Source organism: Scyliorhinus canicula, chromosome 9 (assembly GCF_902713615.1).
Source record: "Scyliorhinus canicula chromosome 9, sScyCan1.1, whole genome shotgun sequence".
Classification (NCBI taxonomy): Eukaryota; Metazoa; Chordata; class Chondrichthyes; order Carcharhiniformes; family Scyliorhinidae; genus Scyliorhinus; species Scyliorhinus canicula.
Window position 1 is genome coordinate 154,805,537 of NC_052154.1, and position 24,163 is coordinate 154,829,699.

Genomic DNA, 24,163 nt, shown 5'->3' on the forward strand with positions numbered 1-24,163 from the left:
TCGATAAGAGCAAATTACTGCAGTTGCTGGAATCTGAAACCAAACCAAAAGGGGAAATGCTGGAAAATCTCAACAGGTCTGGCAGCATCTGTAGGGAGAGAAAAGAGCTAACGTTTTGAGTCCAGATGACCCTTTGTCAAAAACCCATATTCCTTGATTCCTTTGGTGCACAAAATCTTGAATATACTCGATGACTGAACACAGCTGTCTGGGATAGAGAATTTAGCTACATGAAAAAACCTTTGCTCATTTCAGAGCTAAACAGCTAGTCCCTTACTGTGAGATTCTGACCCATGGTCTATAAATGATTAAACAGATTTGATGGGGAAACTACGCCCTCTAGTGGGAGAGTCCAAAAAGTCCATAAACAAAGTCCAAATCGGACACTTACTTCCCCCCAAAAGCTTTTGGGGCTGGAAGTCAATTGAATGCATCACAACTTAAGATGTTAGTTAGGCAAGAGTGTTAAGGGCAAGAGTACCAATGCAGATAAATGGAGTTAAGAAAGATACTGATCAGACACGAATTGCGGAGCGGGCGGGAGGCACAGAATGGCTTAATCTTGTCCTTAAAAATCTTCCTAACCTGTATAACGTTCAATTTTGTCTTTCGGTGGGTCATTCTTTCTCCTTTTGCTGTGGCAATGGCGTAGTGGTATTGTCACTGGACTTGACATCCAGAGACCCAGAGTACTGCCCTGGGGTCCCAGGTTCAAACTCCGCACTGCAAATGGTAAAATTTGAATTCAATAGAAATCTGGAATTAAACATCTGGTGATGACCATGAACCCACTGTAACCCATCTGGTTCACTAATGTCCTTTTGGGAAGGAAATCTGCCATCCTTACCTGGTCTGGCCAAATGTGACTCCAGACCCACAGCAATGTGGTTGACTCTTAGCCGCCCCTCAAGGGCAATTAGGGATGGGCAATAAATGATGGCACAGCTGACGCCCACAGCCCATAAAAATTAATTTAAAACATTTTGAGTCAGTTGGCTGCTCAGCTACAGGAGCCACATATGCCAAGTCTTGTAATGCCCCTCACCCATTCCGCCCAAGTGTATACTATCCAGTTGGTTAACAATTTATTGCCCCTAAAACGGCCAGCTTGATGGGGGGTGGATTTGGGAGGGGAACGTTAATTCAGCAACAAATTTGAATCTGTCACACGTGTCTCATTCCACACACACAATCAAACCAATTATTCAAGAAAAAACTTTCATTTTAAATGAAACATTTATTTAACAAATATTGTAAGCATCTCTTGGTTTACAAGGGTTTCCAGGAAAAAAAAATCATAGGTCACATTTATCAGTGTCTATAGTGCCTGTCTCCTAAAATATTGGCTCTTTTCTGATCAACATGAACAAGGGTCTAGCCTGCATCAGTTTGACTGACTCGCCCGAAGCTTTATTATCACTGTAACAGCGCCCGACTGCCATCAAACCTTGGACTATTTCTGATACGAAACATAAGAGTCAAAAATAAATTCACAAGTAGATATCACAATCCTCTGTCAAAATATGAAAAGCCAGGTTTCACAGTTTTCAATAAAATAAATGACTCTTGTCTAAACTTCAGCATTGACTTAGTTCTCCGGATTGACCAAACTGAGCCAAATGAGAGTGAAGGGAACGTCGGAGCGAATGTGAATCAGTCGCTGTCATCATCCGATTGTGTTGGAGACACGGATCCTTGACGAGCACCTCCGTGACTGGATTCTTGGTCTGATTCACCTGCTGAGCCCTGGCCTGAACCACCTCCATCAGAAGACCTCTGTTCCGAATTGTTCGTGGCCCGCGAGACAGGGCGAGACTCATCCTCTGACGATGAGCTGGCAGATCTACTCCTACCTGAGCGATCAGATTGTGGCCGCCCGTTGGCTGACGGCTCGCTGTCAGAGTCAGCAACCGAACGCGCAGTCCCCGACCTCGGACTGCTGCCCGCCTCGCTCTCAGATTTGTCCTGGTTCCGTCCATCTTCTGACTCACTCTCGGACACGATTCGCTTCCTGGGCTTGTCAGCCGATTCATCCTCATCAGAACCAGTGTCCCGTGCGTTTCTGGAAAGAATGAATTTGCGGTCAGGCTGCGGCCATGCAATGGTTATCGTGCGGCTACACTGCGACCATGTTGCGGTTACACTACGGCTGTGCTAGCAGTGTAACCGCAGGTAACACCCTGCCCTGCGGCTACACAATGGGCCATGTTACAGTTATGCTCAGATCTCTGACTGGCCTCTCAACATGTACTGTGCCCCAAACCCCCTTGGTTCATAAGAACATATGAAATAGGAGCTGTAATGTCCCTCAAGCCTGTTCTGTCATTTAATAACTGATTTCCTGCCTCAACTCCACTTTCTTGCCCCATCCCCATATCCCTTAATTCCCAAAGATTCTATTGACCAAAGTGTTGAATATACTGAACGGCAGAGTATCCAAAAGGAGAGGTGCATTCCAAAGAGTCACTGCCCGCTAAGTGAAGAAATCTCTCCTCATCTCAGTCCTAAATGGCTGCCCACATATCCTGATAGTGCTAAACTCTACAGCCAGGAGAAATAATCTCTCAGCATCTTCTCTGCAAAGCCTCCTAACAATTTAATAAGTTTCAATTAGATGATTCCTCCATACCCCAGGGATATAGGCCCATTGTATTCAATGTCTTCTTATATGTCCTCTCACCCCAGGAATCGTCTAACAAACCTATATTGCACTTCCTCTGGCCAAGTACACCCATCCTTGAGAAATAAAACAAAAACTGTATACAGAATCCATGCATGGTCTCTACAAAGCCCTGCGCAATTTCAGCAAGACTTCCTTAATCGTATACTGCAACCCCCTTAATCATCTGACCAGTAATCGTTTGCCTTCCTAATTGGCCTCGGTACCTGTCAATTTTCTTTTTTAAAAATAAATTTAGAGTGCCCAATTCATTTTTTCCAATTAAGGGGCAATTTAGAATCTTTTGGGTTGTGGGGGGCAAAAACCCATGCAACACGGGAAGAATGTGAAAACTCCACACAGACAGTGACCCAGAACCGGGATCGAACCTGGGACCTCAGCGCCGTGAGGCAGCAGTGCAATTCACTGTACCACCGTGCTGCCCCCCCACAATGTCAATTTTCTGCGGTTTGTGGACAAGGATCTCCAAGTTCCTCTAAAACCCAACATTTACTAGCCTCACAGTGGCTGACAGTTTACTAGCCTGACAGCCTTGGGTGACTGTGTGTGTGGAATTTGCACATTCATTCCAGGTCTGCTTGGGTTTCCTCCTGGCAATCCCACAATCCAGGTTAGGTGGATTGGCTATGTTAAATTGCCCCTAGGTGGGGATGCGGGGATAGGTTTGAGGATTGGGCCTCGGTCGATTGCTCCTTCAGAGAGTTGGTGCAGACTAGATGGGCCGAATGGCCTCCTTCTGCACTGTAGGGATTCTATGATTCTGCTTTTCCAATATTTCTACAAGCTGATAATTTCACACTTCCCTACATTATACTTCATCTGCTAACTCTTCACCAATCACTGACCTGGTCTGTGTATCTTTGCCATCTGTTCGGGCCCTGCTCACATCTTACTTTCCCATTTAGCTTTGTGTCATTCGAAAGGGCAGAAATCAAGTTTTACTGGTGTACACCGACCGGGGAGCACCCATTTGGTCTTTTCTGCCTCATTTCCTGTAGTTTCCAGCGTCTGTGTGGGGATGTACAACAGCTGGTATATGTCGCTCACCTGGAGTAACCCCGCTTGGTGGGTTTTGAATTGAAGCAATTGGGAATGTGCTGCACAAGGAACTAACAGGCTGTGCACAAGGAATGGCCGTTCCAAGATGTGTGCACACGTGACAGCCGCACAGCAATAAGACATCCAAGGAAACATTGTTTAGAACCCAAGTTAGTCGCCGGCTAGAATCATTTAATCTTACAGCACAAAAAGAGGCATTCGGCCCATCAGTACCTGCTGGCTCTTTGAAACAGCGATCTAATTAGTCTCACACACCCCCTGCTCTTTCCCCCATAGCTTTGGAAATGAAGAATTGGAGTGGAAGCACCATAAATACAGACATCCTCCAGTATAAGATTTAAGAGTATGAGCGAACGCGTAACAGACTCCGTAGGGAGCTGGCCTACTTCCTGGGATGGGCAGGGATGCTGATACTGGGTTGCTGAAGCTATTACCCTATATCTCAAATACAACATTCACCAAAAGCAAACATTCAAAAATAAACCTGCAAACTCAGGTCTGAATTGTTAAACTGCTCCCATTCTCCAAACAATGTTTTCCCCTGATTTTCTTGCTAATTTTCTCCACTCCTAATTGGTGTGTGGTCTCTTCTGGCACTTTGGCTGTGTGGACATCGGAGAACATAGCATTCACAGCAGAAACAGACGATAAGGTCCAACAAGATGGATTGCAGCAATTCACCAAGGCTCACCACCGTCTCAAGGGCAATTAGGGCTGGGTAATTTTATCTTATCAGCAATGCCCAGAGCCCATGAATGAATAAAAGTGTTTATGATCCAGACAAGTCTCCTCCTATCATACATCATTTCACCCTATCAGCATTTCATTCATTTTTTCTCCCCCTCATGTGTTTATCTAGTCTCCCACTAAGTGCATCTGTGCTATACTCAACTACTTCCTGTGGTGGCGAGTTCCATATTTTCACCAGTGAAACCTGACCTTGTTTCCTCCAGCAGGGTTTTCCTCTTACCCAGGAGCATAGAGATTCCCCAGTAGCAGGAATCAAAACCAAGATCTTCCTGCCCCGTGTGATTTAGCTGCCCATATGACAAACACACTGACTCACTGAGGGCAGACAGAACAGCATCACTTTATGTAAAACTGGGAGGTTATGAGGAATCTCTCAATACATTTTCAAAATCTGTAGCTTGCGAAATGTGAAACCAACTTTCACCCCCCTTTCCATTGACTGTAATTAACCTGTTCAGACATTAAACATAAAGAAACAGTGCTAACACACACCGTACAGACACACGCATGCACATGCAGACACACGTACGCATATACAAACACACAGAGGTGGACTTCCAATGAAACACACAGCGATGCAGTGCGGGGACACGGCCAATGGCCTGGGGGGGGGGGGGGGGGGGGGGGGGCATTCTGAGACGTGACTGTGGTGTGGACAGATCGGTGGGCTCCCCGTTAGAGCGGGAAACAGTTGGCCAGACTCTGCGAGGTAGTGGAGGCTTAGAGCTGTTAAGACGGATCTCCTGAACTGGTTGAGGTTTCTGAACATTTATCGAGTGAAGCAGCGGCCAGGTATCTGACATTTGGCTAGGTGGGCAGCCCAAGACAAAAGTGAGGTCACTGACCTAACTTTGGGGTGCGAGCCTGCAAAGCCTTCAGTGAGGCGAGGATGGAGTGCTGGCCAATGGTCATCAAGGGGGGCAGTAGGGCGACTCAACCTCAAAGGCAGGCAGGCAACCAACCAAAGAACAGAGGCCAGGCTAGATAAAGCCAGCACCCAGCAGCAGCCAGGGAGCACACATGGTCATCCATGCTAGAGGTCCAGCCACCCCATCGAAAGCTGAGAGGTGAGAAGTTGGGTGGTGTGAAGGGCAGGCAAGCAGCGGCATTGTGGTTTCCGGTGAGCAGCGGCCAGCGTGGAACTCGACCAGAGCCAGAGGCCAGGCCCTAAGAGTGAGAATGTCGGACGGTAACTAATTGCGCTTTGGAATATCGCCTTGGAAATCAGTTTTCTTAATTCAACACAAGATCCAGTTGCTACTGTCCGCAAAGCAACAGTACCACCCATGCTGTGATCCAATTCCATGAATTCTCCTATTTGGGATTCTACAGGGAAAGATTTATGGGGAATTCTACCGTGACACTTCGTTAAAGACTGTCCAATTTTATGTCAAGGCGTAATGATTTCTCTGAGGAGTCGATCTGCAGTTCCATCTACTGGGGGTTAACTACCCCCTTTAGAGGGGGTTTAGTTCTCCTGAGAGGATAACTCAGTAGCTGGGGGACCCAACCTTTGAAACTGGTCAGGAAATGCCATTCTTGACGTTTAATTTTGGCCATTCGTATTTTTCTTTCTTAAAAACAATTTAAAAAAATATAAATTTAGAGTACCCAATTATGTTTTTCCAATTAAGGAGCAATTTAGCACATACACGGGGAGAATGTGCAAACTCCATATGGACAGTGACCCGGCGCTGAGGTTGAACCCGGGTCCTCGGTGACGGGAGCCTGCAGTGCTAACCACCGTGTCACCGTGCCACCCACACCATTCGTATTGTATTGCTTTGAATTCACACTGGAATTGTTGAGGCTGCCGATTTTCAAATTGGCTGTTTCTTGCAGTTCAACGGGGAATTTTATTTTCCGGCTTTCGTCCAGAGAGTCCGTTTGAATAGCGAGCGGAATTTTCACTTTTTGGGGCTTGTCCTAGAATTCTGCCATTTGAGACTCAAAGCCAGATTCTACTACCAGGCAATCAACAGGAAATTCTAATATCGTTTCCGTCCCGGTTTCTTCCCCAACAAACAATCCATTCTCTTGGGAGTGGGCATGCAATTCCATTTGGCATTCCTCAAGTGTGCAGTTGGAAGGAGATTTCCATGGTTTTGTTTCTGCTGGGTGCTCCATTACTTCAGAACCCACCAAATGACGTTCAACTGGTGTGGACCCAGCTCGAGAGTCAATAATAGGCGGCTCAGTCTATTCGGACAGCTAAACTGGAATATTTGTTTCACATGATTTGAATTCTTGGGAATAATCTGCGTTTGAATGTGCACTGTCTCTGCATGACGATGAGGGTGTATCTTTGTCATAGCGTTTTGAAACCTATTGAATTCGTTGATGCTTCTGCTGTGCTTATTACAGAGGCCAATTCTTCTTCTGCAGCTCTGTTGAGTTCTGGACAAGTGTGGTTTGCTTGTTTTTGCTGGGCTGTCTCTTGAAACCTGTACTTGGCACACCTTTACAAAGCCGCAGAACTATTAACATCTTCACTTGATTTTGCGTGTTGAATTTACTGCCTTTTGGATGGATGGATGCCCCAACACTCTCAATACTGGCCTTCGGAAAGTCTCTTCTCCTCTGGACAAAGAATGGAATCCTGCCAGACCATAGACTCGGACTGGACACCCCACTTCATTCGAGTATTTGCTCCTACACTGGAGTTTTTTCCAGCTCATTCTGCCTTGCAGTCATATTATCGGCTGATTTCTCCATCCTGTTGCTCATCTGCCAGTTCACGTTTGCTCAACTCAAGACACACGGACCCCAATATTTCCCATTTCTACCGTCATGCTGACGATAGGCTTGGATTTCAATTTATCAATTACAGTACAAGCTTCTCGTTGTCTTAAGTTAAAGAGCACGACTTCCGGTGGCAGCCTCGATGAGAGTGGTTGCGCCTGCTTGAAGGTGTAGAAAATAGCTCTCTTTACCCGAAATTGGGTCAACTTCGACGGAAAAGTGTAACTAAAAGTCGGAGGAGAAGTTCTGCTGGTTACGGAGGGGGGGGGGGGGGGGGGGGTGTTATTGGATAAGGCCCCTGAAGTGGACTGAGCGCACAGGTCTCTGTGGCAGAAGCCTAAAGTGGGGTAGCCGCCGCGAGCGGTGATTGCGAGGCTCCACAATTTCATGGAGAAAGAGAAGATTCTGCCTTGGACCAGGGAGAAGCGCAGCTGTCAATAGGATAGGAACAAGGTCCAAATATACCAGGATAGCACAGCTGAGCTAGCAAAACAGTGCCAAGGCGGTGCTCTATCAACAGCAGATCAGGTTTGGGGTGCTCTACCTGGCGAAGCTTTGGGTGACCTAGCCGGGAGTACTATTTTGAGACCCCAGAAGCGGACAATAACTTTATCAAGGAACATAAACTGGGGGAGATCTGAACTGAACAATTTGGGAGACCGAGGTGCTGGCACTTTGAAGTAATTGGGAATATGGGTAGAGTGGGAGTTGGAGAAAGTTGGGGGGGGGGGGTTCTTTTCCTCCGATGTGGAGGGGCTTTTTCTTCTTTTTACTGTTGGGTTGACAAAGGGTAGCCGGGGTGAAAAGTTTGTAAGGGGACGGCTGTCCCCATGTCCCCTTCTGCTGCCTGGGGCTGTGTGTTTTCATTTTGTTTGTTCTTGGGGAAGGTGACCTGTGGTCTGGGATGAGCCTTTGTTTGGGTGGGGGAGGTGGAGTTCAGCGGGGAGCCTTCAACAGAGAGGTGAGGGCGGGAGAGGGATGGGTCAGTAGGAGGAGCCTTTGGGTCGCGGGGTGTGGCAATTTTGTTGCGTAAGACAGGGTTTGTGAGCGCGAAGGAAGTGAGGAACCCAGGTGGAAGATATGTGATGGTGAGTGGGGTATTAGAGGGGATGCCGGTGGTGTTGGTGAATGTATATGCACCAAACTGGGATGATGTAGGTTTTATGAGGGGGTTTCTGGCAGCTATCCCGGACTTGGCCACACACCAGTTAATTATAGGAGGAGATTTTAATCGTGTCCTAGAGCCGAGAGTGGATAGATCGAGCCCCAGGTCAATGGATAGGATATGTATGGCAAAGGAGTTGTGTGGGTTTATGGAAAAGATGGGTATGGTGGATCCGTGGTGTTTCAAGAACCCAGGGGGAAGGGAGTATTCCTTTTTTCCGCATGTTACAGAACGTATTCCAGAATTGACATTTTGGTGGTGAGCCGCGAGATTTTGGTCGGGCTGGAGGAGGCAGAGTATGCAGGGATAGTAATCTCGGACCATGCGCCCCATTGGCTGGAGATTCGCCGTGGATCGGCACGGGAGCAGAGGCCGCTGTGGAGGCGTGATTCAGGGTTGTTGGCAGATAGAGGATTTTATGACAAAGTCCGGCTGCGATTAAAGATTATGTAGAATTGAACCAAAATGGAGAGGTACCGGCGGCCACTTTTTAGGAAGCGCTAAAAGCGGTGATCCGAGGGGAGATTATCTCATTGAACGCATATGTGGATAGGGAAAGGAGGGAGGAATACGAACGGCTAATGAGCGAGATGGTGGAGGTAGATAGGGAGTACTCGAGAGTGCCCACAATGGAGGGATTGGTGAGGAGGAAAAAAGGGCAATTTGATAGGCTGACAACGGGAGAGCGGTAGTACAGCTATGTAGGGCAAGAGGGTGCAGGATGAATATGGGAAGAAGGCGAGTCGAATGTTAGTGCATCAGCTACGGAAGCAGGCCACGTTCCGGGAAGATACGGACTGGGGCAGGGGATGTGGTGACGGAGCCGGAGAAGATAAACGAGGTGTTGGAATTATTATAAGGAGCTGTACAGGACCGACTCGGGGGGGGGGGGGGGGGGGGGGGGGGGGGGGGGGGTGGGTGAGTGAAGAGGGGGACATGGGATGGTTCTTAGATGAACTGGAGTTTCCGCTGTTGGAGGAAGAGAAGAGGCTGGCCCTAGAGGAGCCCTTGGGGCTGAGGGAGGTATTGGATAGTATAAGAGGTATGAAGGCGTTGGAGAAGGGGGGACTGCTGGAGACAATGACGCAGGCAACAATCACAAAAAGGGAAGAGGGCCTGTTGGAATGTGGGCCGCACAGGGCCATATCATTATTAAATACAGACGTGAAAGTACTGGCTAAGGTGGTGACGGGTAGGATGGGAGGTTGAGTCTCGAGGGTGGTTGCTGAGGACCAAACAGGCTCTGTAAAGGGCAGGCAGCTTTCTAGGCATATAGGAAGGATGTTAAATGTGATCACGACCCCATCAAGAGCTCAGGTACAGGAGGTAGTGCTGTCCATGAATGCGGAGAAGGCATTCGACCGGGTGGAGTGGCGGTACCTGTTTGAGGTCCGGGGAAGATTTGGGGTTGGGCCCAAGTTTGTGACATGGGTGCGCCTGCTATATGTGGCACCGAGGGAGAATGTGCAAACCAATGACATGGGTTCATGGAACTTTGAACTACACAAGGGAACAAGGCAGGGGTGCCCACTGTCACCGCTGCTGTTTGCACTGGCTATAGAGCCTCTGGTTGGCAGAATGATGAGGGATTATGAGGAGTTGAAGGGAGCATCGAGTGTCGCTGTATGCAGACGACATACTATTGTATGTTTCGGACCCGCTGGAGAGCATGTAGAGGATCATGGGACTGCTGGGTAAGTTTTGGGGCGTTCTCGGGATATAAGTTAAATGTAGGGAAAAGTGCTCCTGGTGAATAAGTTGGGTCGGTGAGCCAATTTACAGGGGATGCCATTTACGGTGGCCAGAGACAGGTTTAGATACCTGGGGATTCAGGTAGCGAGGGAAAGGGCGATGTTACACAAATGGAATTTAATAAAACAGGTGGAGGAGGCTAGGGAGGACTCAAGGTGGGACATGCTACACTTGACTTTAGCAGGGAGAGACCAAGCGGTAAAGATGAACATTCTGCCAAGGTTCCTGTTCATATTCCAGACACTCCCGATCTTTATACCGAAGGACTTCTTTCGAAAACTAGACACAATTATTTTGGACTTTGTATCGGCAGGGAAAGTGCCACGGTTTAAGAGGACTCTATTTCAGAGGCAGAGGCTCCAGGGAGGGTTAGCGTTACCGAACCTGCTATATTACTATTGGGCGGCGAACGTGGAGAAGGTAAGATGATGGTGGCAAGGGATATAATGGGTTAGGATGGAGGAGGAATTCTGTTGGCGGTCCATTTTAAGGGCAAGGGTGATGGCAGCGTTGCCAATGGCGCCAAGCAGATACTCGGAGAGCCCTGTGGTGCAGTCCATGAGGAAGCAGTTTAGGATAGAGGGGATGTCGGTGTTAACGCTGTTGTGTGAAAATCACAGTTTTGAGCAGGGGGATAGATGGCAAGTATAGGAAGTGGAAAGAAATGGGGCTGGTTAAGGTGAGGGATTTGTATCTGGAAGAAGGGTTCGCCAGTATAGATAAATTGAAGGAGAGGGTAGAGCCCCAAGAGGATATTAGTTTAGATACCTGGAGGTAAGGGACGTGGCGCGGAAGGTTTGGAAAGAGTACCCAGGTTACCGAGGTTCACCCTGCTGGAGCAAATGTTGCTTCCGGATGTGGAGGGGAGGCAGGATTGGAGACATATACAGATGGCTGGGAGAACAGGGAAGTGAGCGGGTGGTGAAGATTAAGGAAAAGTGGGAAGGGGAGCTGGGAGGGGAGATACACCTGGGAGTATGGAGTGAGGCGCTACGAAATGTAAATGCGACCTCCTCATTTGCAAGGATGAGTTTGATACAATTCAAGGTGGTACACAGGGTACATATGGATTGGATGGGATTTGTTTATTGTCACGTGTACCGAGGTACAGTGAAAAGTATTTTTCTGCACGCAGCTCAAACAGATCATTTAGTACATGAAAAGAAAATACATAATACCAAGAATGAATGGGTTCCTTCAGGGGGTGGCAGACGATTGTGAGAAGTGTGGGCGGGGACCAGCGAATCACGCACATATGTTTTGGGGCTGCAAAAAGTGAGAGAGATTCTGGGCAGGAGCGTTTGCGGCACTAGCAAGAATAGTGGGGGAGGATGTAGAGCCGGACCCCTTTGGTGGCGATATTTGGGTTTTCGGAGAAGCCAGAGCTGATGGAGGAGAGGAAGACCAATGTTGTGGCCTTCGCCTCTCTGATTAATCGATGACAAATTTCATTGGAGTGGCGATCAGCAACACCACTGGGATAGCGGCCTGGTTTTCTTTGTTGTGTGTGTGGGGGGGGGGGGGGGGGGGGATTTGTACAAACTGTATAGTTGTGTGATGGGAAGTTTGTTTCCCGAATTGTGTATGTGTTGTAACTTTTTATATTGGTTTGGAATAAAATACAATTGAAAAAAAAATTAGTTAAAGAGCACTACATCAATTAAACAATGATTTTGGGTTTCTGTGCCTTGCGTTGTGTGAGTTGAGGGTGGGTGGGATCAGGAGGTCATTATGTCATTGGGAAGGGGCTCAACATCATTGGGGTTAGCGATTGACATCATTGGAGGCAGTCCCCCATGCCACCAAGAGACAGGGAGTGATGCAGGGGCCCCGCAAAGAGGGAGAGCAATGGGCCTCCAAACATGCAGATGTACCTTGCAGACACACGCACAAATATACAAACACATGTACATATATACACACACACACATGTACATATATACAGATTCAAAGGTATCTGACCGGTTCATTAAAAGGTTATTGTTAAAATTACGTACCCTTCCTCTATCTTCAGGGCCCCCTCGTCAGAGGAATCATCGTCACTGGATGAAATTATTGCTTTTGACTTGATTTTACTCCTCATGGAAGGCGGGAGCCTTTCGGGTTTGATCTATGGAACAAGCAAATGTTTAATTCCAAAAATTGATACATAGAACATATAGTGCAGAAGGAGACCATTCGGCCCATCTAGTCTGCACCGAACCACTTAAGCCCTCACTTCCACCCTATCCCCATAACCCAATAATCCCCCCTAACGTTTTTGCACACTAAGGCAATTTAATATGACCAATCCACCTGACCTGCACGTCTTTGGACTGTGACAGAAAACCAGAGCACCCGTAGGAAACCCACGCAGACACGGGGAGAACGGGCAGACAGTGACCCAGCGGGGAATCAAACCTGGGACCCTGGCGCTGTGAAACCACAGTGCTAGCCACGTGTGCAACCGTGCTGCCAAATAAATCTGTTTAACATACAGGGTTACGCATAACTGAGAAGACAAAAAATTATAATTTAGGAGTACGGAACAGAAGTTAGATACTGCTTTCACTCAACTAACACAACAATTTCCAAGTGGTTGACACAAACCTTCTCTTTCTTCTTGCGCTCTCCTGCTTTTGGTTTGCGTGGTTTCTTAGCTCTTGAGCCAGTTTCCTCATCATCACTGCCATCCTCAGCACCTCTCTGGGGTCTGTTCAGGTGGGAATGAGGGATACAGAGGCAGAAAGAGCGAGCGGGTAGGGCATGAAAGAGTAGGGGGGGCGGGCGAGAGAGCAGGTTGAGAGAATGGGGAGTGGGGCGAGGGAGCGGGGAAAGAGTGGGGAGGAGGGCGAGAGAGCAGGGAGGTCAGGCGAGAGAGCATGGGGAGGGGGCGAGAGCACGAGGAGGAGGGGAGAGAGCGCGACGTGGTGGGGGGGAGAGAGCGCGACGAGGAGGGGGGAGAGTGCGCGTAGAGGAGAGGAGAGAGAGCACGAGGAGGAGGCAGAGAGCACGAGAGGAGGGCGAGAGCATGAGGAGGAGGGGGGAGCGAGCATGAGGAGGAGGGGGGAGCGAGCACAAGGAGATGGGGGGAGAGAGCGCAAGGAGGAGGGGGAGAGAGCGCAAGGAGGAGGGGGAGAGAGAAGGAGGAGGGGGAGCGAGCATGAGGAGGAGGGGGGAGAGAGGAGGAGGAGGGGGAGAGAGCACAAGGAGGAGGGGGAGAGAACATGAGGAGGAGGGGGGAGAAAGCGCAAGGAGGAGGGGGGGGCGAGAGCACGAGGAGGAGGCAGAGAGCACAAGGAGGAGGGGGGCATGAGCACGAGGAGGGGGCGAGAGCACGAGGAGGAGGGGGGCGAGAGCGCAAGGAGGAGGGGGGCGTGAGCGCAAGGGGGAGGGGGCGAGAGCACAAGACGGAGGGAGGAGCGAGCGGGGAGGTCAGGCGAGAGAGCACGGGGAGGAGGGGGAAAGAGCATGAGGAGGAAGGGGGAGAGAGAGCGCGAGGAGGAGGAGAGAGCGTGAGGAGGAGGGGGAGAGAGCGCGAGGAGGAGGGGGGAGAGAGCGAGGATGAGGGGGAGAGAGCGCAAGGAGGAGGGGGGGAGAGAGCGCAAGGAGTAGGGAGAGAGAGCGCGAGGAGGAGGGGGAGAGAGAGCACGAGGAGGAGGGGGGAGAGAGTGCAAGGAGGAGGGGGAGAGAAAGCACGAGGAGGAGGGGGAGAGAGCACGAGGAGGAGGGAGCAAGGGGACGAGAGAGCGGGGGGGGGGGCAAGAGACAGGTAGAGGGTGATGAGAGCGCGGAGAAGGGGAACGGGAGAGTAGAGAGGGAGGGGAAGTAGGTAGAAAAAGAGGGGCAGGGTGTGGAAGGGGACAAAACAGTTGTTAAATTATTGCACTTTATACGTCCTCTTGTCTTATTTCAGGAATGCTGGATGCTGAAACATTTTTTCAGTGAGATGTGCTCAGTGCCTCAAGGTAGATAAGTTTCCAATCTGACAACTTCATGGTCACCTTTAATCACATCAGCTTTTTGCTTCCAATGAATTTTATTTTAAAATCCTAATTCAAATTCTCAAATTGCCCGAGTGGGGATTGAACTTTTATTCTCGTGATTATTAGTCCAGGCCTCTGGATTACTAACACCAGGACCACTACACCACTATATTGTGCAAATCCCCACACAGCATTTGCTAAGACTGGTGCAGTCAGCACCGCACTTTAGAAAAAAAAATATTGGCCTTGGAGGAAGGGCAGCATTGGTTAACCAGAATGACACCTGGATTGCAAGATTCAAATTCCAAGGAAATATTGTACAAACTAGTGTTGCATTCTCTGGAAATTAGTAATATTAAGGGGTGGTTTAGCCAATTTTTTCAAAACATTAAGGGGGGGCAGATAGTATTGGTAAAGAGAAACTATTCCTACAGGGTGGGGAGTCTAGGGCTAGAAAGAACCATCTAAAAATTAGAATCAGACCTTTCTTGGAGTGAAATTAGGAAACATTTCCACACACAGAGGATGGGAAATGTGGAACTCTTTCCTGCCAAAGGCACAGATTTTTGTTATTAAAGGATATGGGGCAAATGCCCATATTGAGTCAGATCACAGATCGGCCCTGATCTCATTGAATGGCGGAACAGACTTGTGCGACTAAATGGCTTTCTCCTGTTCCTATGTTTCCCTATCTGCCCTCTATTAAGCTGATTCTCAGTTAATCCTTCCGCCTCTTAAATATCCACAGAGAAACAATGTACAAAAATAATTCAGATATACAAAAAAAACCAAAGCTTTTTCAATAAAGTTACAAAATCCTTGCAGTCTCTTCAAAATATTAGTCTGGACATTTTTTTCTTCATGGAATGTGAACGTCACTGGCAAGGGCAGCATTTGTTACTCATCCCTAACTGCCCTTAAAACGAGTGGCTTGCTTGGCCATTGCAGAAGGCATCAAGGGTCAACCACATTGCTGTGGATCTGGAGTCACATGTACGTCAGACCGGGTAAGAATAGCTGACGTCCTTCTCGAAAGGATATGAGTGAACCAGATGGATTTTCATGACATCGACATGGTCACCATTACTGAGACTAACTTTATAAATCCAGATTTACTAGCTGAATTTAAATTCCATCAGCTGCCTTGGTGGGACTAACTATGCCTGTAGTCGAAGCGAACTTTGGTTCGGGTTTTTACGTACCGTCTCCTCTTCTTTCTTTTCTTTTGATTGGCGTCCTCGTCTCCATCCTCAGGTTCACTGCCGCTCCCTCTCTGCTTCCTTTTCTTCTTGGGAAGTGGCAAGTCGTCATCAGAATCATCGTTAACAAACTCTTCAAACTCTCCTTTCTTCCCACGCTGCGAGGAGGAAATCAAATATCCATTCAGAGAAATATGGTAACATAAAATATTATTGTAATAAGATACCAAGAGAAATATGGTAACAGAAATTCGCTAAGAGAAAAATATAACCACTAGGCTATATAACGGAATCCCATTCGGACTATTTTCACACATGGAGAGGAATGCTGACACGGACCAAGTGGTTTTCTATAATATAAGGAATGTGTGTGGAAGAAAGTTAAACATTTTCTCTCACTTTTCCACCTCCCTTTTTCTTCTCCTTCGAAGTCTCCATCTCTTCATTGAACACCAACAAGCTCCTGGTTTTTTCCAAAAACTGACTTCGCTGCTCCAGCAACTTGCGTTGCTCATTTAATTCCTTCTGTTTCTTGTCCTCCTAATGAAAGAGAGAAAAGAGAGAGACACTCAGCTGTCAGTTAAAAGATATCAGTGCAATCCCTGTCATATACGTTTAGAAAGAGAAATCAATGTTTTCTTGACTTGTATGTCTATCCTAAAGCTACCTTTAATGAAAGAGATTTTAAAAATTATGGAAGGTTTTGATAGACTCGGAGGAAGTGTTCCCACTTGTGAGGAAGATTAAAACCAGAAACTATAAGACAGACACCAGAAATCAAATTGGGAAATCAGGGCGGCACGTGGCGCAGTGGTCAGCACGGGACTACGGCGATGAGGACCCGGGTTCGAATCCCGGCCCTGGGTCACTGCCCGTGTGGAGTTTGCATATTCTCCCCGTGTCCGTGTGGGTTTCACTCATACAACCCAAAGATGTGCAGGCTAGCTGGATTGGCCATGCTAAATTGCCCCTTAATTGGTAAAAAATAATAATTGGGTACTCTTAAAAAATTTTTTTTTTAAATAGGGAAATCAGAAGAAACCTCTTCACCCTGAAAGCGATGAGAATGTGAACCTCACTGCCATAAAGAGTGGTTGAGGTGAATAACATAGATGCATTTAAGGGATGGTGGAGAATGGCAAATAAGATTGATGAGTTGCCAATGCAAATAGCTACCCAGAAATACAATGCTGTGGCAATAATAGAGTCCTGGTTCAAAGAAGGGCAAGACTGGGGCCTGGTCCTTGAGAATGAGGTGGACCTATCCGGCTGCATCACAGCCCGGTATGGCAACTGCTCAGTCCAAGATCGCAAGAAACTGCAGATCAGTGAACTCAGCCCAACGCATCACACAAACTTTCCACCCCCACATTGTTTCTGTATACACCTCCCGCTACGTCAGGAAGGCAGACAGCATTATCAGAGACATCAGAAGGCATTGCCTTCTTCCAGACCCTTCCATCAGACAGAAGGTACAGAAGTCTGAAGACTCGCACCTCCAGACACAGGAACAGCTTCTTCCCCACAGCTACAAGACTCATCAACGACTCCCCCTTGGACTGATTTGTTCCCTGTAAGAACACTATTCACGGTGCCCTATGCTGCTCTTACTCATGTATGTGCTTTGCTTTTCCACACTGTAACCAATCACTGTTTTGTCGATGCACCATTTGTCAATGTACTCTGTTGATTATTCTTGTATCTACTATGTACGTACCGTGTACGTTCCTCGGCCGCAGAAAAATACTTTTCACTGTACTTCGGTACATGTGACAATAAATCAAATCAAATCAAAATCAAGACCAAATGGTCAATAAGTGAACATTTAGAAATTATAGTGATGAGTGTCATAAGGTTTAGATGACTATGGAAAAGGACAAAGAGCAAGCCAGAGTAAGAACAATTAACTGAAGGAAAGTCAACTTCAATGGATCTGGCCCAGATAAACTGAAACCAAAGATCAGCAGACAAAACTGTAACTGAGCAATGGGCTGCCTTTAAAGTAAATATAGTTCAAGTACTGTCTAGATATATTTCTACAAAGGCAAACAAATCCAGATCTCCTTGGATGATGAAAGAGATAAGAGATTAAGATGTGGCAGTGAAAGTGTGCTTATTACAAGTGCCATGTGGATAATCCAATTGAGAAGCTGAATAAGGAAGGTTCAGAGGGGAATTCAGAAAGCAAATAAGAGAAGCAAAGAGAGACCATGAGAAGAACCTGGCAGCTAACATAAAAGGGAATCCCAAAGTATTCCACAGGCATATAAATAGTACAAGGGTGGTAAAAAGAGGAGCAAGGCTGATGAGCGACCAAAAAGGGGATTTAATCAGTGAGAAGGAGGCATGGTTGAGGTATACTTTGCATCTGCCTCTACCAAGGAAGACAATGCTGCTGTCTAAGCCATGGTGAAAAGAAACAGTTCAAACACCTGAAGGGCTTAAAATTACAACGGTGGTGGTATTTGATAGGCCATCTGTTCTTACCAGGACCAGCTGAGATGCATCCAAGGATGCTGAAGGAAGTGAGTGTGAAAATTACAGAGGACAGGCCATCATTTTTCAATCGTCCTTAGACTCAGGGGTGGTGCCAGAGGACTCCAGAATTGCGAATGTTATACCCTTCTTCAAAAAAAGGGTGCAAAGGTGAATCCATCAACTACAGGTCAGTCGGTTTTAACCTTGGTGTGGGGAAGCTTTTAGAAATGATAGTCCGGGACAAAATCAATAGTCACTTGGCTAACCGAGAGTTAATTAAGGAAAGCCATCATGGATTTGTTAAGGGCAAATTGTATTTAACCAAGTAGCTTGAGTATTTTGATGATGTAACAGAGAGGGTTGATGAGGGCAATGCTGTTGGATGTGCTGTACATGGTGTATAGTCATTTGATGAAGTGCTGCACAACAGTCTTGCTAACAAAGTTAGAGTTCATGGATTAATAGGGACAGTGGTATCATGGGTATTGTTCTTTTCTCTACAAATACATGGATAAAATGGCTATCGAGTGATACGGCACTAGGAAGTGCTGAGGGTTTAGCCAAGGGTGGTATTATGACCGGTACAGACTTGGAGGGCCGAAGGGCCTGTTGCTGTGCGGTATTGTTCTTTGACATGAAATTGGCTGAGTGACAGGAAACAAAGAGTGGTGAATGATTATTTTTCAGACTGGAAGTTCCACATTTTCAGAGTGGAACTCCCTGGGATTACTGTTAAGACCCCTGCTCTTTGTGATCTATATTAATATATTAATGCACAGGGCAATAATTTCAAAATTTGCAGATAAAAGGAAACTTGGAAGTATTATAACCATGAAGAAGATAGTATAGAATTTCAAAAGCATATAGATTGTGGAATGGGTGGACAAGTGGCAGATGAAATTTAACAAAGTAAAGTGTGAAGAGATTTGCTTTGGTAGGAAAATGCAGAGACAATATAAAATAAGGGTAGCAATTCTAAAGAAGGTGCGGGAGCAGTGGGACCTGGTTTATATGGGCATAAATCATTGTTTGTGGCAAGACAAGTTGGTAGAGCAGTTAATTAAGCATACAGCATACTGGGCTTTATTAATGAAGCACAGAGCACAAAAACAAGGAAGATATGTTAAATCTACATAAAACACGAGTTCCATCTCAACTGCTGTGTCCAGTTGTAGGCACCACATTTTAGGAAGGAAGGCATTAGAGAGGATGCAGAAAAGATTCACAAAGAATGGTTCCGAGGATGGGGAATTTCAGGTAGATTGAAGATTTGTTTGAGGTATTCAAAATCATGAAGTGTCTGCAGAGTAGATAAGGAGAAACTGGTCCTACTGGTGGAAGAATAGAGAACCAGAGGGCAAAAGAAGCCATGGCAACAGATGAAAAGCTTTTTCATTCAGTGAGTGGTTCGTCTGGAATATACTGCCTGAGAGTGGGGTGGAGGCAGAGTCAATTTAAGCTTTCAACACAGAATGAGATCATTATTTGAAAAGGAAAGATTTGTAGGATTACAGGAAAAAGGGTGGGCACCAGCTCAACTGATCCTTCACAGGGCCAGCATGGACACGATGGGTCAAATGGCCTCCTTCTGTAATGATTCTAAAATTTTGTGAGGGAGGACGGAATATAAGCAGATGCAGATAGGGTGAGATGAGGAAGGAGGGGAGGGGACTCTCGTGGAGCATTATTGCTGGCATGGACTGCTGGGCCAAATAGCCAGTTTTCAATATATTTGACATCATAATAGGGTAGCAGGGTCATTTCAGACCTCAGAGTGGTTGTCCCAGGGCCAAGCAAGGGTTCCATGTTCAGGGTTACGAGTCATGGCCAACAGTTGACTTTCAATAGTGGAAGAGCTAGAACCTTGAGAAATAACAGCTGCTCACAGGCAGCGGAGGAACTTTCTGGAAGAGGATTTGTGTTTCCTTTCAGCACAAGAACACAAAAAAATAAGAGAGGTAGGTCATTCAGCCCGACGAGTCATTCAATATGATCATGGCTGATCTTCCACTTTCCTGCTAGCTCCCTATGTCTCTTAATTTCCTGAGACACCAAAATCTATGGAGCTCAAGTCTTGAATATACTCAAAAACTGAGCATCCACAACATTCTGGAGTAGAGAATTCCAAGGATTCACAACCCTCAGTGAAAAAATTCCTCTTCATCTCAGTTCGAAACGGTCAACACTTTATCCGGAGATTGTGCCCCTGTGTTGTAGACTCCTCCGCCAGGGATACAACCTCTTAATATCCACCCTCGAGAATATTGTAGGGGTTTCAGTGAGATTGCCTCTCATTCTTCTAAACTTCAGAGAATATAATCCAATAGGCAATTCAGGAGAAATATCTTTACCTGGAGAATGGTAAGAATGTGAAACTTGCTACCACAAGCTGCTGATGCCAATAGCATAGATGCATTTAAGGCAAAGCTAGATAATCATGGCGAGAGTAAGGAATAGAAGGATATGATGCTGGAACTAGATGGAAAGAGATGAGGGTTTTGTGTGCTGTGTGAAACTGGCATGGACTACGTGAGCCAAAAGACCTTCTCTGTGCTGTAAAAACTTTGTAACGTGATCTCTGCCCTCATCAGGAACTAGTCCAGCTCCCGCTTGAAGGTGTACAGCAAGTCAGCACCCACCTCACTAGCTGGTAATACTTTCCAGAGACCCAATACAGTAAGACCCAGCTTAACGTCGGTTCACTTAGCATTGTTTTACTTTAATGTTGCCAACAAAGTAGCATCAATATACGTTTAACTTTGGGGGGTTTCACTTTAACTAGTCTTCCTGCTCTGCGGCCTGCTTGTTTACATGACTTTTCCTGCAGCTTTTCCACCTTCACTCCCTTGTCCTTTTGCTTCTGCCTTTGCCTTCCACCCTCTGTTCTTAACTCAGTCCTCAGTATCTGATCTTCAGTGGCTCATTCAACTAGTTTCATTCTGAACTTGCACTGAAGTCTTGGGATCCATCTAGTGCAGAAGTTGATTGGAGCAGGTAGTCCTTGGGCTTCAGCTGCTACCATCACCGACCAACGTCTGTCACTAGATGAAAACTGGTCAATCTGAAAGTACTGTACTGGGAGGAGTACTGTATTAAAAAAAATAATATAAGTGTGTTGTATATTGTATTACTTTTATATTTAGTGATGGAATGCACGTTGCTGCACATGCATGGCACAGTGTTTCAATATGTACATTTTTTCCCCAGGTGAGAAATGTCTGAAGGAACCCAACTCTGGCTTTAATACTGATACCTATGGGAACCTATGATTCACATAAAGTCACGATTTTCCAGAACACAACCACAATTTAAGTGTGAAATTACTGTATTCTCTGGAAATAATACCCAACATCCAGTCCATTCCTACTCCTCCATGTTCCCCGATCCTTCCTAATCTGTTAAATGGGAATAATCCATCAATTGGGACATTATCCACCCCTTCTATTAATTTATCAACTTCTATCAGGTCTATGATAATCTCAGATAAAATGGACCTAATTCAAAATGACTACTGTTCTTTAAACTAGGAATCATTCTCATACTATTTGTTAGGGTTTTGTGGATATGGGTTCATAAAACATGGAAATCTGGTAGCATCGTCAATGTACAACATCTAGGAATCAATAGTAAGAAATATTAACCTTAAATGCAGCATTACTAGGTTCCATGGTATGAGCACAACCTAGGACCCTACTGATGAAAAGGAGCACTGACCTGCTCTTTGACCAGCTGCATCCGCAACATCTCCTTGTGCTGCTCTTGCTTGCAGCGTAGCTCACGATCCTCTTCGTCCTGCTTGCGTGCACGGGCCACATGATACTGGGCTTGGCTCATCAGATCAGAGCACTGCCTGAAACACGCACATACAAATACCACGAGGGCTGATGAGAAAATGCACTATACTGAAACCCTTATCCATGCGTTTGCCACTCGCAGACTTGATTATTCCAATATTCTCCAGGCTGGTCTCCCATCTTGCACCTTCCTAAAACTTCATCTCATCCAAAACTGTTGCCCCATATCCAAATTTGTACCAAGTCCCTTTCATCCATCACCCCTGGGCTTGCTAAACTACACCGCCTTCCAGGCCAGCAATGTTTCAATTTTAAAATTCTAATTTTTAACAATCTGCGTTTAGTCTCTGTCCGTAAGGTACTGCGTGTGACCGTCTCCACCCCCAAAAACTTCAGAGCCTCTGAAAGAGCCATTGTCCACAACACACTCCCCACTTAAACTAGAATACCACACCTCATAAGCAACCACAATATGCTCACCCCTCACTGTCTTTAAGTTCACAAGGCAATCCAATAGATAAGACTTTTATCCCGGACGAGCCCCCAATTTGTTATGGACCAGGGTTTAGAGAACCCCAAACTGTATCATGGAGTTCACCTGACCCACAACTTTTAATAGATTGTGGTATGGGGAGCACACGGCCCACTCTACAGGTGTGGTACAGCAGAAATGGAAAAAGTATTTTTCAAGCAAAACAATGTTTATTCTATGAACTCAAGTTAACCTTTTTGAAACATACAGTGAATATCTGAGCAACCACCAATTCAAATACAACCGCCAAAGAATACAACACTAAGTAATCCTTAATAACTTCCCAAACAATATCCAGAAGACAGAAGAAACACCTTTCAACAGAAGCACATTAGGTTTACATTCACTACTGAAAACATTTATAATTCTGAATTCACCAAATGATTAATAGATAGTCTTTTGATGGTAGAGAGAACAGCAGTACACCTGCTTGGTTTGGCTTCAGCTCCAACACTGAAAATGAAACTAAAACACACCCTGCAGCGAACAGCCTAAAACGAAAGTAAAAAGCTGACAGACAGCCCAGCTCCACCCACTCTCTGACATCACTGCAGTAGTAAACACCCATTTCTTAAAGGTACTCTCACTACAGATATTCATATACACACCCATTTATAAACACCATTTCTTAAAGGTACTCTCACATGACACACGTCTCACTCTCTTTGCATGCCTTCAGCTGTCTTGGTCCTAAACTATGGAATTCGCTCCTAAACTTTGCTCTCCCTTCTACTTCAAGACATTCCTTAAAATCTACCCTTCTGACCAGCCTTATGATCACCTATCCTAATATTTTATCTGGCTTTGTATCAATTTTTCTCTTGATTATGCTGCTGTGAAATATTTTCAGACCTTTTGCTGCTTTAAAAGTGGTACATAAAATAAAGGGTATGATAGTGTGGCAATACTGAACGAGTAATCCAGATGACTGGAAAAATGATCTAGAGTGAACCTAAATCCCATTCTGATGTTGCTAATAAAGTGGTGTTTAACTTTGTTTTGTATTCAGTTTAACAAAAAGTGTGGAAATTAAAAGTTAAAAACTTTCACTCCACTGACTCAATATTGCCTGATGTGGATTAGTGTTTATTTTTGTCCTCTGCCAAGGGCCTTGGGGCATTTTACTATCCCTTATCCTGTCTGGGCCTATATGTGGCTCCAGTCCTAAATGAACAGCTCTTAATTGCCCTCTGAAGTGGCTAACAAGTCACTCGTTTGCATCATTTTCGATGGGAACTTCGAATTGGACAATAAATGCCAGCCTTGCCAACAACTGGCAACAGTGTGTAAATGAATGAAAGTACATTGCAAGTTGTTAGTGCCATCAGACACGTACCTGGCCTCTGCAGCAGCTTGAGCCAAATCGAATCTCATTTTATCCCCAGCATTACTGAGATACTTGAAATATCTGAAAGATGGAAGATGCAGGATTAGAGCTCAAGGCAGCAATGCATCCTGGAGTTCATGCTCTCAACTTTATGCACCGCATCTTACCGATGGGCAAGTTCCAGTTCTTTGACTGCATTCAACACTGCCTTCAGATTGCTCTTTTCATCTCGGAGGACAGAGGTGGCTAGTCTCTGTAGCACCAAGGCCATGTTAAACATAAGCACGGTGTCATTAGGGGCCGCATGCCTGGCCTGTGAACACAAACCATTCTTTTATTTACTGAACTTCTGCTCTTAAATGGAGATCCATTCTGCTGCCCAAAATAAAGACAAATCTCACAGACCTGCACTTTAACTTGGTATAACCATACAGATGTCAGCACTGCTGTGGTGATGTCGTTTTAAGATCACTGACATTCAAATCTGTGCCACGTTGTTCTTATTGGTTAGAGTGGTGCGACAATTGACCGTTGCAAAATAGTCTTGCCGTTAAAGAACTTTTAAGGGAAGGCCAGCTGTCTGTTGGTTCACCAGCTGAGACGTCAGGCAGCCTTCTCCAAGATGTTACAGGTCAGGGACACGGGTGGCGGGTTAGTTTCTGCCCCACAGAAGGTTAATGAGGTGTTTGAGGCCTTCTACTGTGGGCTGTAGGGGTCGGA

At 46.2% G+C, this 24,163-nt stretch overlaps 2 protein-coding genes across 3 annotated transcripts in view; both read right to left on the minus strand.

Moving 5' to 3' along the window:
- LOC119971810 (trichohyalin) overlaps positions 1-715 on the minus strand; it is a 47,278-nt gene extending 46,563 nt beyond the window's left edge. For both annotated transcript variants that reach the window (XM_038807984.1, XM_038807982.1), the window contains exon 1: positions 586-715. In XM_038807984.1, coding sequence (XP_038663912.1) covers positions 586-621 — 36 coding nt within the window. In that variant the 5' untranslated portion in view covers positions 622-715. The remainder of the gene's footprint in view (positions 1-585) is intronic.
- A 502-nt stretch (positions 716-1,217) lies between these two features.
- ctr9 (CTR9 homolog, Paf1/RNA polymerase II complex component) overlaps positions 1,218-24,163 on the minus strand; it is a 74,019-nt gene continuing 51,073 nt past the window's right edge. Inside the window, exons 18-25 of the mRNA XM_038807985.1 lie at positions 23,611-23,756; positions 23,453-23,524; positions 21,505-21,640; positions 15,712-15,852; positions 15,316-15,470; positions 12,738-12,840; positions 12,146-12,258; positions 1,218-2,062 (exon numbers count right to left, since the gene is read on the minus strand). Of these exons, the coding sequence (XP_038663913.1) occupies positions 1,654-2,062; positions 12,146-12,258; positions 12,738-12,840; positions 15,316-15,470; positions 15,712-15,852; positions 21,505-21,640; positions 23,453-23,524; positions 23,611-23,756 (1,275 nt within the window). The 3' untranslated portion in view covers positions 1,218-1,653. The remainder of the gene's footprint in view (positions 2,063-12,145; positions 12,259-12,737; positions 12,841-15,315; positions 15,471-15,711; positions 15,853-21,504; positions 21,641-23,452; positions 23,525-23,610; positions 23,757-24,163) is intronic.